Here is a 20,306-nt window from a genome sequence, read left to right as displayed (position 1 = left end):
CGGCTAGACAGCAAGACAGCAGGATAGCCAGACAGCGGGATAGCCAGACAGCAAGACAGCCACGGTACATAGACGGCCAGCGCATTTGCTCACGGCTCTTCGGTCGGGAACGCAATGTGTCCGAGGACCAGAGTTGCGCTGCGGAATGCCGCTCTCCATACTCTCCATACTCTCCATGCTCTCTCCATGCTCGCCATGCTTTACGTCAAGTGGTGGGCTGCTACCAAGTAGGGGAGGTACATAGGTCCCATCAACCAGCAGCGGTGGGAATGGAGAAGAATGCCGGCGTAGATCTTATTCCGCCTCGCTTGATATGCCGCACCATGCCTCCCTTCTTTTCTTTCCCCGTCTGGGTCCCGATGATTTGTCTTGGAAACCAACCCCATGCGCGCCCTCCCCCCCTCCCCGACCTGCGCGCGCCAACAACAACCGACCAACGGGGAGGGGGCGAGCCGACCAGGATTTCACCGCCATCACGCTAGGCCTGATCTCGCCGAGTTGTTCCATGCACCCTCCGCTTCTCAGCTCGAGCTTCGCGCTTCGTTCGCATGCGACATGGGACCGGCACTGGACCGCTACCATTATTCTTGCAGTTCTGTTTGAGGGGAAGGGGGAGGGGAAGGGGGAGGGCGACGGTAACGGGACTTTTGCGGCGGTCTGACTCTCTGCGTGCCCGGTCCAGTCCCTTTCCCTATTTTTTTTCTCTTTCGTTTTCACTCTCACCTCACCTCTCCGGCCGACCTCCCTTCTCCCGTCTCCCTCTCCCCCGGGCTAGCCTTTCTTTGGATCCGCGCGAAAATCAACAAGGAAAGTGCCGAGTGAGGAATCAGCATGAGAGGAAGCGTGTGGTGGTGATGATGGTGGTGGTGGTGATGAGTGTGGGTGCGTATGCCCCAGCTGCGCGGTGTGGGTGTGCGTGGGTGTGTGGGTGTGTGTGTTGGTTCTTTACCGTAAGCAGGCTAGAGGCGCTCCTGCCAGCTCCCTCTCAATTTCAGGAGAGTGAGACCTTGTTCTTACCTAGTCCTCGGTGCATGGCCACCAATTCTTGGAGCTAGTTCCAGGTCTCCCAGTTAGCGAGGAATCGACATGGCCGCGAGGGGGATGTAAGATCTCAGTAGGCCGTCGGAAATAAACAACCACGATGGATGTGTGGATGACCAAAGTGTATTAGATAGAAGCCCAGAAAAACGGTTATCCGTCTCGTTTGTTCGGCATGTTTGACGTTCGGAGCGGAGGCGCTGGTCGGGCTGGGCCTGGGGGAATCCTGCTCAGATGGAGTCTGCAAGATGGACGGAAACATGGAGACAGGCGGGCGGGCGGCGGGGCGCTGTGGCATCGGCACGAGGACGGGGCAGCCGAGTTCGGGTGGGCTCGAGGTGACGGGGATGATAAGTAGGAGCCCATGCCGACGAGGAGGAGCAGAGGAGGGTGAAGGCGAGGGAAGGGCGAGGACGAGGGCGAGGGCGAGGAAGACGAGAAGGAGTCGGAGTCGGTGAAGGTGGAAGAAGGGATGCCTATCTAGGGATGGCCGTTCTGCCATTTGAGAGAGGCTCCGGGAGGGAGGATCAAGAGTCTGGATTGATATCGATCTACCTACTGCTGTTGTCTGCCTGCCTGCCCCCACTTTAGGTTCTCCGCCTAAGTACCGAATGAACTTGGGTCCGAGTCCGAGTCCCTACCCATCTCCCCAGAATTTTGTTCGGTTGGGACCTCCCACCTTTCTCTCCTCCTCCTCCACCACCACCACCAAAAAAAACGGTGACTGACGCTGATCTTGCACTCGGCCCTCACAGCGGAGGCGCGTCCATATCGATTGTCGGAGAACAAACAACACGCACAAACCACGGCCCCCCTACTACGTACCTGTTATACCCCCTCCACCCATAGTTCACCTCCCTCTCGATCCCGCAAAGATCCACACTCCCACCCAGTGGAGCATCGTCCCAACCCGTACCAAACCATCTCCCCCTCCCCCCTAAGCCTGCCGAACTGCCCCATCCATTTTACTCGCATGGTCCTGACGTTACCAGCCTGACGGCCACTTCTTCTTCTTCTTCTCCTCCTTCCGCCTCAGCTACTTGCCTTCCGCACTGTCACCCCATCATCTGCTGCTGCCGGTGCCGCCGCCGCTACTTCTTCTTGGGGTACCTGCCTCCCAGTGATCTCGTTGATCTTCCCCAGCCCGTCAACTGAGGAATTATTTTTACGATATCAATATTCGCCGACCTGGTTAGGTTCGTAGTTTATTTTTTTTCTTCTCATCTTGACCAGGGGGCTCTGCTCCCACGCCCCGAGAGACACAGAGGGAGGAGAAAAGAAAAAAAGAAAGAAAAAAAACGCTGCCTCGTCACCTGGCCCTCCTGGGACCTGGTTACTCTAGTCCGGTCCGAGTCCCTATTGCGTTCCATGTATCTAGATACAACGCTCTGGCACAAGGTACTCCCAAGAAAGTCAGGACCACGGCCGCTCAGTCGCCTCCTCTGTCCCTCACCCACCTCCACACTGCTGCCCTCCACCCAGAGACCTAGTGTCCCTCCAGCCCCCCCCCAGTTCACGAGAAACTCAAAGGCGCATCCCCATTAACTAGCCCTAGCATTGGGTGTGGGGGATCCGTTAGACGAGACCTGTTATTGCTCGATAATACATAAGTTGGGAACACCAGCTTCAACAGACGCGGCCGTGTGTGTCAAATACCTCCGGCCGGCGGCGGACCGAAACATACATACAGGAACCCGATTTACTGGACCTTTCTGAAGAAGCAGAACCAGCACCACCTTCTACCGAAAACTGCATTCCCGGCGAGGCGCCAGCAGTTTCACGGCAGCAGTTTGCTTATTACATCTAAGCCCGCCCCTCCATTCAACCACACAGGACCAGGACAACCTTGATTCACCTTCTTGGATCTCCATCCCAAGCAGAGCAACAAGCAAGCAGCCCACCACCACACCCCCCCTACTCCCACCCCCCTCCCCTCCCAGCAGAAGCAAAACACTCCCGTCTACGCAAAAAACACACATATTCCGGCCAACCACTCAACAGCAACTCTGGCGGTATCAGTGGTAACAGTAGTAACGCTAGTGGCAGCTTCAACACCGGCTTCTGCGTGGCATCATCGTGAGAATACGTCTGCTGCCACTGGTGTCATGGATATCTCTGGGCTTGTCTATCGCAACGATCACTCGGCCTCGTCCTCATCAGCAGCTCCTCGAGGAGGCGTCATGGCTCCGCAGATGCCCATGGAAGGGCAGTCCTATGTATCCGACCACATGGGAGACCAGATGGGTAACTTCAACCCGTACGGAGGCGGCCAATATGGGTTCGGGTCGCAAGTTCAGCCATATCAGGTGGTTGGTCACGCAACACCGGGATATGGACCAGCAAGCTTTCCTCCGTCGCAGCAGCAGCAGCACTCTCACCATCACGGCGCTCATCAACAGTCGCTCCAGCAGTCCCCACAGGCCCTGGCAGCCCGTGGGATTTCGGCACAATCAATTCCCCGAGATCCGGGACAGCTGGGAAGAAGTGCGGCCAACATGAGGGTGTCGAACCCGAAACCGACAGTCCCAACACAGGCTCCCGCCTACACCTACCATCCGGCCCCACAACAATCCCAGATTCCTCCACAGCGGCCTCATCACCACGGGCTCCAGCAGCCTGCTCAACAGCACGTTCCCCAGCAGACACCACAGCAAGCTCAGGCACACCGAGGTCAAGGTCATCCACAGCCAGTGCCACCGCAACAGCAACTGCAGCAGCCGCAGCTCCAGAAGCAACAACTCCAGCTGAAGCAGCAGCAGCAGCAAAACCCACAGCATCAAGTGCATCAACAGCCGCAACGACAGCAGCAGCAGCACCAGCAACAGCAGCAGCAGCAGCTTCAACAGCACCAGCAGCAGCTTCAACAGCAGCAACGTCAGTCATCACAGGGTCAGCAGAATCACCGTCAGCAACAGGAACCATCACCAGAGCAACTGCTTTCCCTTCAACCCGTAAAGCCGGTGCAGAAACCGGATTCGATCACTCATCTGGTGGGGAAGTCGAAGATCCAAAGCCCGGACAGGGAGGTGGACTTCCAGACGGATGTGGACAACTTGATGAAGGCCATTCAGTCTCGGCAGCCAAAGAAGGACGAGAAATCACCGTCTCCGGTATACCCACAGCACCGAGCACCGATCAAGACCGAATCCGGGTTCGCCACAGAACGAAATGGGTTCACTGGTGGCTTTCACAACGGGTGGCCACCACAGCAACCGCAACCGCTACCGCAACAGCAGCAGCAACAGCAGCAGCAACAGCTACAACAACAGCAACAACAACAGCAGCAACAACAACAGCAGCAACAGCAGTTACCTCAACAGCCTCCCCCACCACCACCGCCACCACAACAGCGAGTCTGTTCGACCCCCGAAATTCACCAGATACCTTGTACAAACGTGAACAAGATGTTGACGAGGAGTGAGGCAGGGAGCCCTCAAGAAGGGAAAAGGGATGAGAAGAAATCACCGAAGCAAAAGAAGAGATACGAGTGCAGCGTAGTGGGATGTGGAAAGAGCTTTTTCCAGAAGACTCATCTCGACATCCACTCGCGAGCTCATACCGGAGATAAACCTTTTGTTCGTCTTCCCCTTGAGACAACAAATGGTTGGGCGGTACTGATTTGGCTTCTCGCTCTTAGGAATGCAGTGAAGTTGGTTGTGGTCAGAGATTCTCGCAGCTAGGCAATCTTAAGGTCAGTCGACGCAGTTTCCTCCAGTGGGCCATCTCACCGGCTCATCAGACAATTCGAGTCCCAACGACTATATATTGACTGCTTGGAATAGACCCACGAGCGAAGACACACAGGCGAGAAGCCTTATTCGTGTGATTATTGCGGCAAGAAGTTTGCCCAGCGAGGGAACGTTCGGGCACACAAGATTGTCCACGATGGCGCGAAGCCTTTCACCTGCAAGCTGGACAACTGCCTCAAACAGTTCACTCAATTGGGAAATCTTAAGGTACTTTCGGCACACATCGTTGCCGGATCGTCGTCGCTAACCGTTCCCTTCCTGGTGTCCATAGTCCCATCAGAACAAATTCCACTCCTCGGCCCTGCGACAATTGACCGAGAGATTCGCTGCTCTCCGTAATCCGGACGAAATTTCCCAGGCGGACCGCGAACTCTTCGAATACTTTGCCGAGCTATACAAGAACTCGAATCGGGGCATCAAGGGACGCGGCAAGGACCGCAAGATTCAGTTGGGCTCCAAGAAGGTGCAGGCTGCAGACGGATCCGTCGGGAAACACTCTGCCCAAGACATGCCGATAACTTCGCCGAACGGGTCAAGCCATTCGAACGGCGATCCCAGTTACGGCTTCAATGGCGACGGCTCGCATATGGATGAGGATGATGATGGATCGGTGGGATCCCCGTACGAACAGCAACAGCAACTCCCACCTTTGCGACCTGGGAACGAGATGGGGCAGCCGGGCTTAGGAATGATATACGATGATCCCATGAATATGCACACGCACATCGCAAAGTACCACCTAAATCGCAAGTTCCAGCACTGATGCCTGTGCGGGTCATATTTCTCGGAGAACAACAGGCTTGGGAGCGGGGGGAAAGCTCATCACGGACGGTTTTCACCGTTTTAACCGCAGCGGAGTTTGCACTTGGTCGATTTGGGGTCATTGTTTGCTGGTTTCTGAGTCCTCTTTCCGGGATTGTCTGCTACTTTTTTTCTTTTCTTTTCTTTTTATTTTCTGGATTTCATTTTGCTGCGCATTTTGGAGAGTTTATACCTGGTGTTGTCTGCGTCCATCTGTTCAAACATTGTTTGGAGTTTTCTTTTTTACTTACCGCTGTTTTTTCTTTTCACCTTCATTCCCGCATTTTTTTTTGTTTCTGGATCTACCGGCTCGCTGCGCTGCTTGCCTGCCTGCCTGCTGCTTGCTGGTGTCGCTTACTCCCTTCATGCGATCGATCTACATGCTTCCCTCCACATTTTTTTCTTTTCAGTTATTTGTTTTTTTCTTTCTTTTTCTTTTGGCGGGATGTCAATTTGCTGCTTGGTTGGGGTTGGTTTTAGCCGATTGATTGGGGGCAGGATTTAACTTTATATTGGGGCCGTCGAACTTGTCCGTCGCGCACGCACGCGCTTGTTTTTTTTTCTTTTCTTTTTTTCTCATCTTTTCTTTTTTTTCTTCCTTTTTCTTTTTTTTTCTTCCTTTTTCTTTTTTTTTTGCCTTTGGAAAGAAAAAAAAGCTGAAGAAAACTTTCCGGTTGGAGAAGACGGACGGGAAGGGGAAGATGTACAGTACCTGCACCGGTCTGCGGCGGACACGACACACCCAATCCAACCACATCCACAACCACAACCACAACCACAACCACAACCACATCCACAACAACCACAACCACAAACTAATTTTCTTCGCTCCATCCATCCATCCATCCATCACTATTAGCACCCGATATGTATGTACATCGTACATGTCTATCTTATCGGGTTGGGTTGGGTTGGGTTGGTTGGGTTTGAGCGATGATGAAGTTCATCCGCCTTGGAGGGCGCGGGGGGGGGTTGCTGGGTCTCCTTTGTCTAGGTATCTTCTTGGCCGCTGTCAGTCTATCTGTCACTTGTATGCGTATGCGTATGTCCCCATGCTGGGGTCGCTGGATTTCTATTCTGTTTTCTATTCTATTCTATTCTGTCCTGCTCTTTAGGTGTCACTGGGTCTGCGTTCTGCGTTCTGCGTTCTGCGTTCTGTTTTTGGGAATTTGGTTGTTTTTCTCGGGGGGGGGGGGGGGGGGTTCGGCTGGTTGGTTCGGGACTGGGGCCGGGGACTCTTCTCTTTACTTGCTTGTCTGTATGCTGCGGGATTCGGATACGTTATAGGTATTTTACTTTCTTGGTTGGACTTGGACTTTGTTTGTCTGCGTGCGTGCTTGTCTGCTTGCTGGATTTGCTGGATTTGCTGGATTGCTTTTCCGTTTTTTCGTGTCTGCGAAATAAATGAACTCGGCGTTGTTTCTTTCCCCTCCCCCCCTCTCATCAAGCGGTGTTTTTTAAAGTTTTGTTTTGTGTATGGTTTTGTTTTGTATGGTTTCGTGTTTTGTATGAGGTTTTTGGTTTGGTTTGGGTTGGGTTGTGCGAGGTTTTTGGTGCATCAAAGGCGAAGAGCGGGGGGCAGGGCGGGGGCGGGGGGTGCGCATGGTAGCATGGTAACTATGGCGACTGGACTGGACTGGACTGGACTGGATCGGACTGGACTGGGACTGGATTTTCCAAGATGTTTTTTTTCTTCTTCTTTTATCTACTGTTTTGTTTTTTTATCGTTGACCACTACTTCTTCTGTTTTGAGCTTTTGAGCGGGTTTGCGCAGTTTGTTGTGTTGTGTTGTTTCGAATCTTGATACTATTTTATTTTCTTGCTGGCTGGATTTGCGGCGCTGGATTTGTGTTGCGTTGCTTGCTTGCGGGCAGGACTTGGTTCTCGATTCTTCAGGGTGAAGCGAAGGGGAGGGGGGGTTGGGTTGTGGGGGGAAGACAATACTGTGTATAGGTATTTCGGATCAATCAGTCAATCAAAGCATCAATTTTTCCACTGCTCTGTGCATACGAGGGATAACAGCGACAGTAACAGCTCGCGGTGAGTACTTGAGCGGTGAGACGCACGCCGGCGCTGACGGCGCTTACTCTTCTATGCCATGCTCTTCTATGCTCTCCTCTCCTCTGCTCTGCTGCTCTCTCTCCTCTCTCCTCCACACACATGCATACCGCATACGCATACGCTTGGACCCCCATTCCCATCCATTCCCACTCCCATATGTCCATCCCATCCCATCCCATCCCATCCCATCCCGTTCACATTCCTCGCATACCCCCGCCCCGCCCCCCGGCCCCGCCCCCCGCAAAAACCAAAAGCAAAGTTAAGCAAAGCCAAAGTTAAGCAGAGTCAGGCAAAGCAAATACGCGGGAGGGAGGGAGGGAGGGAAGGGAGGGAAGGATCAGCCGGGTTGGTGGTGGGTGGTGGGTGGTGGTGGGAATTACTCTATAAGTGTGCTCAGTTGCTCGGTTTCCCAGTCTCAGTGCGTCGAAGTGGTGGTGGTGGTGGTGGTGGTGGTGGTGGTGGTGCAATGGTGGGGCACGGCAGACGTGGATTGGCGCAATCCTCTTTGAGGGGGTAACTCTGTTGGGGGAACTCTGTGTGTGTGGGGGGAGGTAATTCGGAAGATCTACTCTGCTGTGCTGCACCAGTTTATGAGAGAATGGGGAGTGGGAGGGAGTGGGAATGGGGGATGGGGCGCGAGGGAAGAGGTAAGAGGTAAGAGGTAAGAGCGAAGAGCGAAGAGAGGGAAGATTCCAAACCGGCCCGCTATGTTGGTGCAGTACAGACATACATATCATACCGTGCATATCAGACATAACTACCAGCGCTGACTGCGGCAACTTCAACATGCTCCACTCCACTCCACACGACGCTACGCTACCTATGCGACGCTTTCCACGCTACGTACTCTACAGACAGACAGACGTGCGGTAGAGTAGAGCACCTAGTCCTGCCTGCCCGCGGCCGCCGAAAACGTCACCGGTCGCCGGTCGGGGCGACTGCCAAGTGAATATTCGGCAGATTCTCGCACTCTCGCAGAGTCTCGCAGATTCTCGCGCGGGGAGGGGCAGAGGGTGTGCGTCTGTGGGTGTGGGGAGGGCGTCCGGCTGGAAGGTGTGTGTGTGGTTGTCGAGGTGGTGGAGGCGGTGGTGGTGGCGGTATGCACAAAGATTTGAGGGAGGGCTCAGGGAGCGAGGTTTCGACGTGCAACTCCGGACGGCTCTAGCAGCGCAGTACTAGGTAGAGTATATGCATAGCTCCAGCCTTATACACGGCCAAGTCTGTAGTTAGAGTAACTATCCCACGGACGGACAAACTCGGGTCCGACGACGAGGACGACGAGGATGAAGAAGTTAAGGTTTGGACTCGATATTGTCACTCGCCTGTACCACTTATATTGTATGATATGTACGGCCGTTTGCGGTCGATGGTCTCATATACTTGTCCATTCTGCTCCTTCCCCGCCGGTGGCCGTCAGATAGGATAGTGGGCCGTTATGTACATCTCACTAGACCAGAAGCGTGGGCAGTGAGCAGTGGGCACGGCCGCATCGATACCTGATACCAGCGATGCGGACTGGACAGGACAGAAGCCGTCATGAACCTGGTGGCAAAGTCATCATGGCTTACGGTATCTATCCCACTCATCCCTCCCACTCCATGATCCATCCGATGCGTTTTACGCCCAGGGATGGGATGGGATGGGATGGAAAGAGGGGGGCTGAGATCAATCATCGCACACGGTAGAGTACCCGCACTGTTACTGTGCACCCATGGACCATGGATATCAGCCCGACGGCAAAAAAGCAAGCATGAAGCCTCAACTACTTCCTACCGACGGTCTCCTGCGATGGGTGATGGATGGACGGACATATGTCCTGAACCGAAGCGTGGGGTTTTTGCTCCCTGCCCTGGCCTGCGACGATGCGAGCTGGCTGGTGGACCGCAGATGGGACGGGGCCGTCACATGGGACGGTCAGTTACTGCTGGGTGCAGGTGGGCTTTCGCAGTGTAGATACTGTACTCTGCTCTACTCTATCCCGGTGCTGAGTGTTCGTATGCGAGATGTCAACGGTCGAACGTTTGCGGTACGGCAGACTGCGGACATCGATCCTTTGATCAGAAGCACATATAGCGGGCTACATACGGTACTTAGGCTGGGTGTTCTACCTACTATGGGTATATGTACCAGATGTCAGAGGTTAATCGCGATCGCGACACTCGATCATGGTATGTACTCTAGCAACGAGGATTCCACCAACAGCCGCAGCTGTGAAAATACTACGGCTTCATCCAGGATTGCTGCCGAAACAAAGGGAGGATGGGGGCGGCCGGGTAGGTTAGAGCAGGTATGGTAGCTGTGGTTGCTTCCGCCTGCGAGTGCGGAATGACCACTTCACCGCGAAAGGATATGCACCGGGATCAGTGAGAAATAGTGTGCTCGATTGGGATATTAAGCCCAGACATGGATGGGGTGGGGTGGGGCGGGTGTCGGTGGTTACAGATATAGTGTTATGTACTCTACATAAGTAAATACAATGTATGTACGGCTCCAAGTCAGTGGGTGAGCGGCGGCGGCGGAGTCAGGGTGAGGAATGAATGACACAGTGTCCCCAACAACAACAACAATAACAACAACAACAACAACAACGTCAACCGGCCCGTTCGACGGTTGGAGTGCGGGTTGACGGCTATTCCGCTGGAATCCAACAGCTAATCTACGGTACATAGGTGGCTCCACATTGTAGGTAATTACATACATGAGTCCAGAGGCCGGCAGCGGCAGTGGAAGCGACCATACCATATGGATGGCGCAGTCCCTTCGTTCTGTGACCTGCCCGCCATTAATATACAGACCTCATAGCTAACTACCATTCAACAGCCTCAGCGCATCCGCCAAGAAGCAGCTGGGGGACTGTTGGTTTATGTAAATGCCCCCCATCCCCCTCTCCCCCGTCCCACAAAGAAAATAACAACCGAGCAGACCACGCAGTTTACTGTTGGAAGAACTGTCTGTTTGTCTGAACTGCGATATCTATGTAGCTGCTGAAAACCCTGGGAGCATTCCAAGGCTTTCTGGCCGGTGGTCGCGTGCATCCTGAATCCTGAATCCAAGACTCCACGTTTCATCCAAACAAATCATTGATCCTCCCCCCGTGCCCCCCGCTTCCGCTTGCGCTTGCGCACGACAGAATTGGATTGGATTGGATTGGATGAGATGGGATGGGATGCGGGGGAGGGGTGGTGACTGGCTGAATGAGTGATGGATGATCAAACAGGTGGCCGAACCCAGGACTGCGGGAATCCCATGGTTCAAGCTATCAAGCTATCGATATCGTAGTAATCGTCTATTCAGCTAGAGCCCGTCGAGGCTGGAGGCGGGGACTGGCTGCATATGCGGTCCTCCGGCTGCCCTGGAATACCTTGGGACCAGCAGCACAAGCGTGCCGGAGGACGGACAGACAGACCCCGTTCGAGTATCTAACTACAAGGCACTCCGCGGTCCCGACTCCCGGCATTCTTGGAGACCAGTGACCAGTGATCACTACAGTCTACCCCACAGCTCGAGTTCTCCAGAACGTAATCTTGCCGTTGTCCTGGTTGCTGCTGGGGATTGATTATTTCCAGTATGTACTATAGATATCACATAATCCGCTCCCCCGTGGTGCTCATTCGAAGACCAGAGCCAACAACCAAGATTCTGCTGATCAAAATGTACTGTACGATACATAGTTGGATGAAAATCTGCCGGAGGGGGCGTGCTGATTGGCTGGCTTCATACCCACGCTGCTACGCAGCAGGCTCGTCTCCGGAAGTTGGGTTCTCCCTGCTGCCATCGTTATGGGGAACGTGTGAGATGTGGAAGCCCACTAGGTACCGGTAGACTGTGGTTAGTATAGTAGTTGTAGGGCTCTGTGGTATCGGTATGATATGCATCTTGGGACGTTCATCGTGGCGAGTGCTTTAGTCTTCCCAGTCTTTCCTCTTGAACATAGTTACCTGTATGTAGGTTCTCTTGACGGTATGATACATCATCCACCTCACGCTCCCCCGAATTCCATCTCTCCATCGTCCACTCCACTGCCAGCATCCGATATCGCAGGTCCATAGATACGTTACGAATCCCGCGGCCGCCCGGCGACCTGACCGGCGACCCGCCCGACGCCCTACTCGCGCAACCAAAGCAACCAAAGCAACCAAAGCAACCAAAGCAACCAAAACAACCAAAGCAACCAAAACAACCAAAGCAACCAAAACAACCAAAGCAACCATAGAATCCACATTGAACCGCTTATCTCAGTCTCAGTCTCAGTCTCAGTCTATTTCGGACTCGTCCTCGTTCTCTACATGATGGAACATCTAAGCAAGGCGCAGCTGACCAGTTCTGCATACATCCCCGAACGGACGGAACGGAACGAAGAACCAGCAACTTGCCAACTTGTCGTAGACCCCCACTGTCCATCGAGAGAGAGAGATTGGACACAGAGTGGATGTTCGACGACGGCAGCCTGGTTTTCGGACGGAAGATGTACTGGGTGTGTGTGGGGGCGGGGGTGGGGGAGGGAGAGGGGGATCACCAGTGGCACGGGCAGTGCTGAAGGCTGAAGCGGAGCTTGATGGACCCAGCTCTGTAGTTCCCGCTATCTACTAGTATTCTATTCCAGCCACGAGTTCATCGGGCAGAAACGCCCATGCCATCCTGGTCACATGGTTGGGGCGCCTCCTTATTCTTCTCCCACGGCGTCTGTATGCGCTGCTCGTTGAAGCCGCATGCAGTGCTGCATTCCGCGTTCCGCGTTGCGACATACATAGCTCATGAGAACCGTGGTTGTTGCTCATCTCTCAGTACCGTGGCTATATAGGAGGGCTAGGATGGCTAGGATGGCAGGATAACGGAATGAGCTCCGACATAGGTACATAATACATATATGCATACACCGCTCGGAAGGTGCGCTGCGGTATTCTTTGCCGAGATGTGGGTAACTCCCTACATACGCGCGGGATATGGGATGGTATTGATGTTGGCGTGAGTCTCACATGACAAGTTGAATACTGGCGGCAGAGCTGGAGTCTGGTGCGGATGCCGTAAGAGATCACTAGGTGTGCTGATGGTAGGCAGAAAGAAGAAAGGGGGGATGGTGGTGGCGACTGAGGTTATTGCTGGGAATAGGATATGTCTGTCACGAGGGGAGGAAGTTGTGAGGGGCGGTACTGGTATGACGGAGGGAATCCGCGCCTCAAGCGAGGGTTTTCACCCAGACCCACGACCAGCTGGAGCCTGGTGCATCTACTAAGCCGTGGGAGATAAGAACGAGTGTGAATGGCTCGTTAACCTAAGAGTAGGCAGGCTGTATAGCTGAAGAGTGCGATGACTGAGAGAACCAAGAAAGAATAAAAGACATTTGGCGCTGTGTTCGCAGTAAGCAGGGCTGGCTTACAGGTTCTAGGCCTGATGGCGAGTCCTGAGGGTTTTATGTGGTTGTGTTGAGGGAAAGCTGGATGGGAATTGCTAGGCTTCATGGTAAATACTTCTTGGAACAGGTACTTGATTTCCACGTCTAGATGCACAACATCTCACTCGAACGCTCATATCTAACTTGAGGTTCCCCGATTGTAGAGTGGATCATGTCGTATCTAGACCCACAGTTACTATTGAGCACTACAGTTCCTACGTACAATATCTATCTCGTCGTTCAACCCCGAGTCATTGCCGCAGGGAGCAACCCTCCACAGTCCTACCCATTGTCAGCACAGAAAACCGCCGAATTTCCACCTGTTGACCGAGTCGATGAAGCCGTGTGATTAATCGAATCCCGACAAGGCGGATGATCACGTGGATGCGACTCGGTGTCGATTTCCGGAGGTATGGAGGGGATACATAGGGGTGTTCGGTTCCGGCTGGTACGAGACTGACATCAAGGTGACTTTCCAAGTTTTGGCTCGACTCGCCGAGTCCCGGGCCGGACGCTTGGCTGGCGCCGGCAACGAGGGGACAGGTAAAGCGCGGCGGCGGCGAAGAATTCTGTGGAACGGCCCGGGAAAATACTCTATGTATTCTGCCACAAGCCGAGACATGGGTTTTCCTCCACGTGCGACCGCTTTTTCATAAATACCGATATTCGGACCGAGCGACTCCCCATTATGAAACTTATGCGGCCGCGGCCGTGGGAATCAAGTTCACTCCTTCTCTCATTCGCACCAACCTCCGAGTCGTGTCGGAAGAGTGGCAAGGTGAACTCGAGTGGGAGTAGTAACCTGTATGGAGACTGCCCACTGAATAGTAACCCCGGTATCTCGCCCCCGGAACAGGACATGGTCATCTTCTCAGAATTGTAGGTAATTGTTCGCTAGCCTCCGAAACACTCTACATGTCGTTTGGACTGACGGCGGTTGTCACTGGCGGCGGTATTCTCTACCGTGAACTTTCAAACTCCCACGTCGGTGTTGGATCCGAGGCGGCGGTATTCTCTACCGTGAACTTTCAAACTCCCACGTCGGTGTTGGATCCGAGGCGGCGGTTCAATGGCATTTGCGGCGCTGGCCACGACGAGATCGCAATGTCAAAAGGCGGCATCACCACGCTCAGTGCGGCTACTGCCATCGTCAATACCGCTAACTGGAGAGTCGAGATTGCTGCGATGTCTGCGGCTGGATCTGGATCTCATGTATCGAATCTCGATAACACGATCCATGTCGCTGCTGGGCTATATTTGTGCAAGAAATTCGGGAGGGTAGTGTTATTGCAACTTGCAAGCGTTCGGGAACCGACTGGGGAGGCGACAGACCGACGGTTACTTGTGGGTGCTGTTGACAAGCGAAGTTGTGCCTCATGCGGTGGCGATTGTGATGGAGAGCTTTCGGGGAAAGAGCAGGAGGAAGTTGGAGGGCTGTTGCTGGAAATCTTGGAGGTAGAGTATCGGACGCTTTGCCGGAGGATGCATAGAGTGTTTCGCTGGCATCCTGTTGAATTTCGACGGGGGGGTGTTCGGATACCCCGCTGAATAGGCTGTTGATGTTGCAATTGAGACGGTGGAGGGCTATCTGCAAACCTACTTCGTAACTATTGCCGTTCGGAAAGGCGATTTTTACTCAATGACTTGACCGACATGGACCTCGTCTTGGATTCTGCCCGTTTATCACCTACGTTGGAACTAGCTCAGCCACCTCCGCCACTCGCTTCCTCGGCGCAGGCCGCAATCTCCCTTATCTTCTCCGTATGATGGATATGTCCTGATTATATACCGTTGTCACCGGCTCAGGCTAGATTACTAGGTGATACAATTGTCGCTCTCGCTCTCTCTTCGGGAAATTGCCCGGCACGATATACAAGGCTCGTATATCCGCCATTTTCAGCCACAATATCACGGACGACCTCGAAAACTACGGCCACTAACTAGGTAAGTACTCTACTTCCCACAAATTTATTTCGTCTTATCACGGTATATTCGTGAATGGCCACTCATGCCCTCACTCGCAGTTCGGCGAAGCCTTTTCCGTCCCACCGCAGCTTCGATACGGTCGGCCAACTTTTGTCGCTACGGACTCGCGACGGAAAGGCTCAAGAATCGCCGCTTCCGGGTCGGCAATACGCACTATAGGAGATAAGGGGGGTGGCGATCGAGGTTATGGCAGCGGTTTGAAGGGGCGTGAGCAAGGTGGTGCTCTGCTATACTTAGGGTTATTGGTCGTTGGAGCAATTGGAAGCAGTCACCCAGAGTATCCGAGAGTTAGTTACCTAGGTGCGAACAAAAATTCAGGTAATAGTTGAGTGACCGTTCGATCGTCGAGTGCTCGACAGTGATACTAGCCCAACGTATGCCCCGAATGCTGCCCATCTAGGACGACTGAAGTATAGACCTTATAACCGCATCGATATAAACCTTTTTTGCGACTTACACTACAGGGGTTTTTTTGGGGGGCAATCATCCATTAGAGTACATGCGACCTAACTGGATCATGGCAATATACACACCGTTTCTGTGTCCATGTCCACTGTCCCAGAGAATGCGACCTACAGGTCCACTACCACCACTAATTGCAGGGATATTGAGCGAGTGATCTTGAGTGAGTTTTGTTGTTGTTGTGGTGGTGGCGGTGGTAGTGGTTATCAAAGAAGTTTGGCAGCTGCGACAAAGCGACCAACTTCACCTCAATGACACCTCGTACTCCAGATTTAGACTTCTTGAACTACCTACATCGCTCATTGTTCTCTCAAAAAAGACCATCAATGATAAATGTCTACGTAATGATCAAACCCACAACCACGAGAGTTACCACGAGCAGAACCACGAGCACAACCATGAGCACAACTACGAGCACAACCACGAGCACAACCACAAGAATAACAACACTGTCGCTGCTGCTGCCGCTGCAACAGCTGAGCGAGGCAAGACTCTGGCCGCCAGCGTTCCAACGTTTCAGAATCCAACGATCGCTAGTTGTCTATGTTGCCCATGTTTCCCAGGATGTCCGGTTTTCCAGGTGGTGAAAACTGGAAAAGGTGGGGAAGGGTGAAGGTATTGTAACTTATTGAGTGATACCTATGGCAGTATGTAGAAAATCGAGTACTCGAGTGACCAAGCTGCTGCACGTACCAAGGTACCTACCTATTAGACGGCCGCAGTCACGCAGTGCGATGTTTCCCCTTTTTTTCGATGGAGGTTTTGTTCGTCGTCGTCGTCGTCGTGTGATTCGCGATGACCGAGGTACCTACTTCCTACCTACCTAGGGTGGATATCCTTAGCGGCGGCATTCTGCACGGATATGACAGGTGATACGCCCAAGGGGCTTACGCCTTATGGGTCTGCTAGACTCTAGTTGGCTGCACTGCTGCAAAGCTTCGTTCGGACGACTTGGGAACCTAGGTCCCCCCTCCCCGCTTATTGCGGGATCGGTGCGCTTGCTCACTTGCTCACGAGCCACGCCGGCGGATCTGCTAGCGGGACTTCTAAATTAACTGTAGGTCATTACTTGGTACTAGCACTTGCACTTTCTCGTATGTAGGATCCCGCCGGCAAGGCTGGTGGGCCTGTATGTATGTGGGCTGTATGTGGGCTGTCTGCCAACTGCCAACTGCCGTAAGCTCGGATTAGGGTGCACTTCGCTACGGTACATATCATATCTACATACACTTATCATTCCCGCCCGTGCCCATAGGGACTGCCGCGGTACACACGAGGTACCAGGCAGCATGTCCTCCACAGCCTAACTGCCACTCTCTGGAACCATTGTGACTTCATAAAATGCACTGGTATCTATTATGATATCGGGCCCGCCAGGCTACCACGGTCCTCAACTTATATCTATCTGGAGAGGATGTAAATCCGAGGCACAAGATGGACGGTTTAGAATCGTACGGCATTAACAAGGTGCAACAGCGCACTCAGCCTCAGCAGCGCCATTTTATTCGAGCGGTGAAGTGACGGCAACAGGTACCAAGCGTGACGACCATTCCAAATTCCAACACCCACGAATGAGTGAGTGAAAGCAAGCACCGAGTGATATTCTGTGACACCGCACCACACGACATCAACCCGCCACATCTTCAACTAACACAACTCCCAGACGGTCCCCTAAGCCCGTTCCATTACTCAGGAGCAAACCCAAACCCTCCCTATTTCCGCGATTAGTTACCAATCAACCAGCGCCCACCATCCCCGCACCCAGGTTCTTTACCCGGTCGCTCGGTAGGTAGGTCGGTAGGCTCCCGCCCACAATCCCAGATTGCGACGCTCCACCGGTAGTTGCCTAAATAGAGTAGAGTATATAGAGTAAGTTACCGCCCTACATAGAGTACGTTGCGAGCGAAAGGAGATAAGAGTTCCTGCCCCCCACCCTTTTACCTTGTTGTTGCTTGTTGCCGTTGGAGCAAAGGGGGGTGGAGGAGATGGGGGGGGGTGGGTGGGGGGTGGGTGGGGGGATGGATATGCATTGATTGATTGGACGCAGTGCTGACAAGCATATGACAATACGATGGCCCCATTCGGAAGGACCGGTCGGATGTGGTGGGGGGATACCAAATAATCCCGACTTCTCCGCGGGCCCGCCCGCCTCCGTCGTGGTTGGGCGGGCAGCTGTCACTGCGGAGGTTGCTTCGCAGGCTGATAACAGAAGACTACAGGTCCCAGGGCTCTCCAGTTCTTGGTCCCAAGCTCCTCAAAACTCGCTCCTCAATCCTTGAATCATGGTATTAGTCTTGGTCTTCACTGCTAACGAGTCACAACTTCAACCTTAACCTCTATCCCGATTCCCGGGCTCTCGGATAGGGTACACGACAAAAGAGGGACTGCTGGTAGCCTTCCGCTCACGGTTCACCACGCAGCTGCAATCCCGCGGCCTGCCCACCGGTATAAGGTTTTCTGAAACTCAAGAAGGGCAGGTCGCTCCGAAGGCCGAAGGAAACCAGGAGAATGCGCGGAACCAGCCGTGACCTGTCACCTTACTGCATACCTACTTCAATTTTTAGGTAGAGAATATGCAGCTGCTGGTGTTGCGTTGTTTTTTCTCGCGAGGTTTCAGGTTTCAGGTTTATCGAGGTAGGTACATATGCACCGTGAACGCGCGCACGGTCCTGCAACGCAGCAGTGGCACATTCTTACAAGTCACGGCGGGAAACAAACAATTCACACACCCCGAGAGGGGTGGAGTATGGATAGGTACCTCCGCATGTACACGCCATCTTTGTCGGAACCTGTAGGATAGGCTATCATTTCACTTGTTTGTCTATCATGATTGATCTGTCTATATCCCATCGGGTTCACACCACGGAATGTCAAGTTCGAAATCTGAATACTCGATATCCAATAAATGTAGAAGTGTGGGTAGAAAGAATATAGACATAACCCCACCCCCACCCCCACCCCCACCCGCGAACGGTACATACAAAGAACGAAAGTCCGGGATATGTGCCCACCCAGATTAGAGCCACGGACCCAGTGGCAGAAGTGGGCCGACACTGCACAAACATTGTCTGAGTATGTACCTACTATAAAGTCTCAGTGCGTGAGACGTCAAATCTAAGTGGCTGCTAGTTAAGTTCTAACTACGGTGATGGAGTTCGCATACATTAGGTACGTATATGTAGAGTACAGTGTACACTGCGTCGATGGCTGTGCTATGTAGTGTGCACTGCGGCACTGCCGTTTATATGATATGCTAATGCAAGGCCGTTTGGCAGTGGCTGGCAACTTCTATTTTTGGACGCCTGGTCAGTAGTCACTAGAGATTCGAGAAGCCCTAACCCTTCCCGCCCCGAGGGCCAACCTCGGTCGATATTGCCCATGGTGGTGGTGGTGGTTGTGGTATGATCGATACCCGGCCCACACGGGGGCTCCGAGGCGAGGTACTGAGGCACTGAGGCTGTATTTGCTGGTAATAGATCTCTTCTCTTCGGTTTGTTGTCGACGGTCATTGCACTGGATTGTGAATTGAGTGAGTTGAGTTAAGATCTTCGTCAGACTGGCGTAATCCAGGTACCGAACGAACTATCTGACTGTGCCTATGTGCATTGTTAGTATTTTGCAGTTCGTGGCGGTGCACGGACCACAGCAAGGAGGTGAGCTCGAGTTAGCTACAGCCTATGTACACTGTGGATTCAATTTAGTCTGTTGCATGATGCATCATTGGCAGAGGGGGATTCCTGGCTGGAATAAAATAGAAGCTCGCATGGCAAGCCGCAGGGGGAAATTCCGGGATATAATAGAATCTCACCGGACCCATCGAGGTAGGTACCAGGTACCAACTTCATGGGTCCATGGGACAGTAGTACCGGTATGTGGGGTGCTAAGCTTTATAGGTATATCTATATCTGGCCGGAATTTTTGATGCGGCCGTAGGGCCTGACATATATCTTGAGACAATTCAAGACTCAATTCGATCCGAATAGTGCTTGGTAGTGCTTGGGTGAGCGAGTGCTGTCCCTGGCAGGTCCGAAAGTATCAACTAGGACACTCGACCTGGTTCGGGAAACAATTGTGGTACCGGGGGTCCTCACACGTCAGATGATGGTCAAAAGTCCAGACTCGGACTATGACCGGTGGTGCATCGATGATAGGACGTCAGGGGCTTGGTGTGCACTGTGTAGGAGAAGCTCAGTACTCGTTGGTCGGTGGGTGCCACAGCGTTCGGCCCACGGGATATATCGGGATTTGGGACCAAGTGAGCCTCTTCACACTCGGCATCTGGTTACTATGGAGTCTGGATGTTGCATCGGATGAACTGAGCCTGATAGATAACGGTTAGTCACTAGTTCTTGAAGAGAAATCCGCCGTCGGAGGCTGCAAGTTGTCTGCTTACCCGAGGAGTCGAGGACGGCCCATTTATCGAGGAAGAAGGTCCACTTTCCATTGTACTACCCATTTGTTTTTCCCCCTGTTTGCTACCCTTCGTGACGATCTAAAACATTAACATGTTGATTTTGGCAAGGAAAGCTAGGTACCTAAGGTATTCCGATTCCGAGTTGCTGGTTTTTGATGAGCCGATATAGTCGTTGGAAATCGAGGCTGGGGAGACATAATGAACGGTGTGCAGGATCTTTGACTGAGAACGCCACGATATATATCTTCAAGTTCCAGAATTGCTTTCCACTCTCTCCCGGAGCAAGACCGTGCTGACTCCTGAGAAGTGCATCAGCACTCGCCAACGACTAGTAGAACAAGTATAAGTGCATTACGGCAGGCCCTACTACCTCGATGAGGAATATCCCATAATGTCGATGACG

At 53.1% G+C, this 20,306-nt stretch overlaps 5 protein-coding genes across 5 annotated transcripts; 1 reads left to right on the top strand and 4 right to left on the bottom strand.

The window, feature by feature from the left end:
• Positions 1-847: 847 nt before the first annotated feature.
• On the bottom strand, positions 848-1,561 carry BZA05DRAFT_392925 (uncharacterized protein). Its single transcript, XM_051483168.1, has one exon. The coding sequence runs from the start codon at positions 1,538-1,540 to the stop codon at positions 1,112-1,114; it is 429 nt and encodes a 142-aa protein (XP_051341352.1). The 5' UTR covers positions 1,541-1,561; the 3' UTR covers positions 848-1,111.
• A 1,331-nt stretch (positions 1,562-2,892) lies between these two features.
• On the bottom strand, positions 2,893-3,427 carry BZA05DRAFT_392924 (uncharacterized protein). Its single transcript, XM_051483167.1, has one exon. The coding sequence runs from the start codon at positions 3,417-3,419 to the stop codon at positions 3,195-3,197; it is 225 nt and encodes a 74-aa protein (XP_051341351.1). The 5' UTR covers positions 3,420-3,427; the 3' UTR covers positions 2,893-3,194.
• Positions 3,372-3,936, bottom strand: BZA05DRAFT_392923 (uncharacterized protein). The gene has a single exon (XM_051483166.1). The coding sequence runs from the start codon at positions 3,822-3,824 to the stop codon at positions 3,489-3,491; it is 336 nt and encodes a 111-aa protein (XP_051341350.1). The 5' UTR covers positions 3,825-3,936; the 3' UTR covers positions 3,372-3,488.
• Positions 3,937-4,442: 506 nt separating this feature from the next.
• On the top strand, positions 4,443-5,550 carry BZA05DRAFT_334442 (uncharacterized protein; the record flags this gene model as incomplete). Its single annotated transcript, XM_051480729.1, has 4 exons — positions 4,443-4,613; positions 4,676-4,729; positions 4,821-5,012; positions 5,068-5,550. The coding sequence occupies 4 exons, from the start codon at positions 4,443-4,445 to the stop codon at positions 5,548-5,550; spliced, it is 900 nt and encodes a 299-aa protein (XP_051341349.1).
• A 243-nt stretch (positions 5,551-5,793) lies between these two features.
• BZA05DRAFT_253290 (uncharacterized protein) lies at positions 5,794-6,587 on the bottom strand. Its single transcript, XM_051480044.1, has one exon. It carries the CDS (start codon positions 6,472-6,474, stop codon positions 6,037-6,039), a length of 438 nt encoding a protein of 145 aa, XP_051341348.1. The 5' UTR covers positions 6,475-6,587; the 3' UTR covers positions 5,794-6,036.
• Positions 6,588-20,306: the final 13,719 nt, after the last annotated feature.

The sequence above is a fragment of the Tricharina praecox genome, assembly GCF_024521635.1.
Source record: "Tricharina praecox strain CBS 144465 chromosome Unknown BZA05scaffold_7, whole genome shotgun sequence".
NCBI lineage: Eukaryota > Fungi > Ascomycota > Pezizomycetes > Pezizales > Pyronemataceae > Tricharina > Tricharina praecox.
Note: the sequence above shows the minus strand (reverse complement) of the source record. Positions and strands in the feature narration are given on the sequence as shown.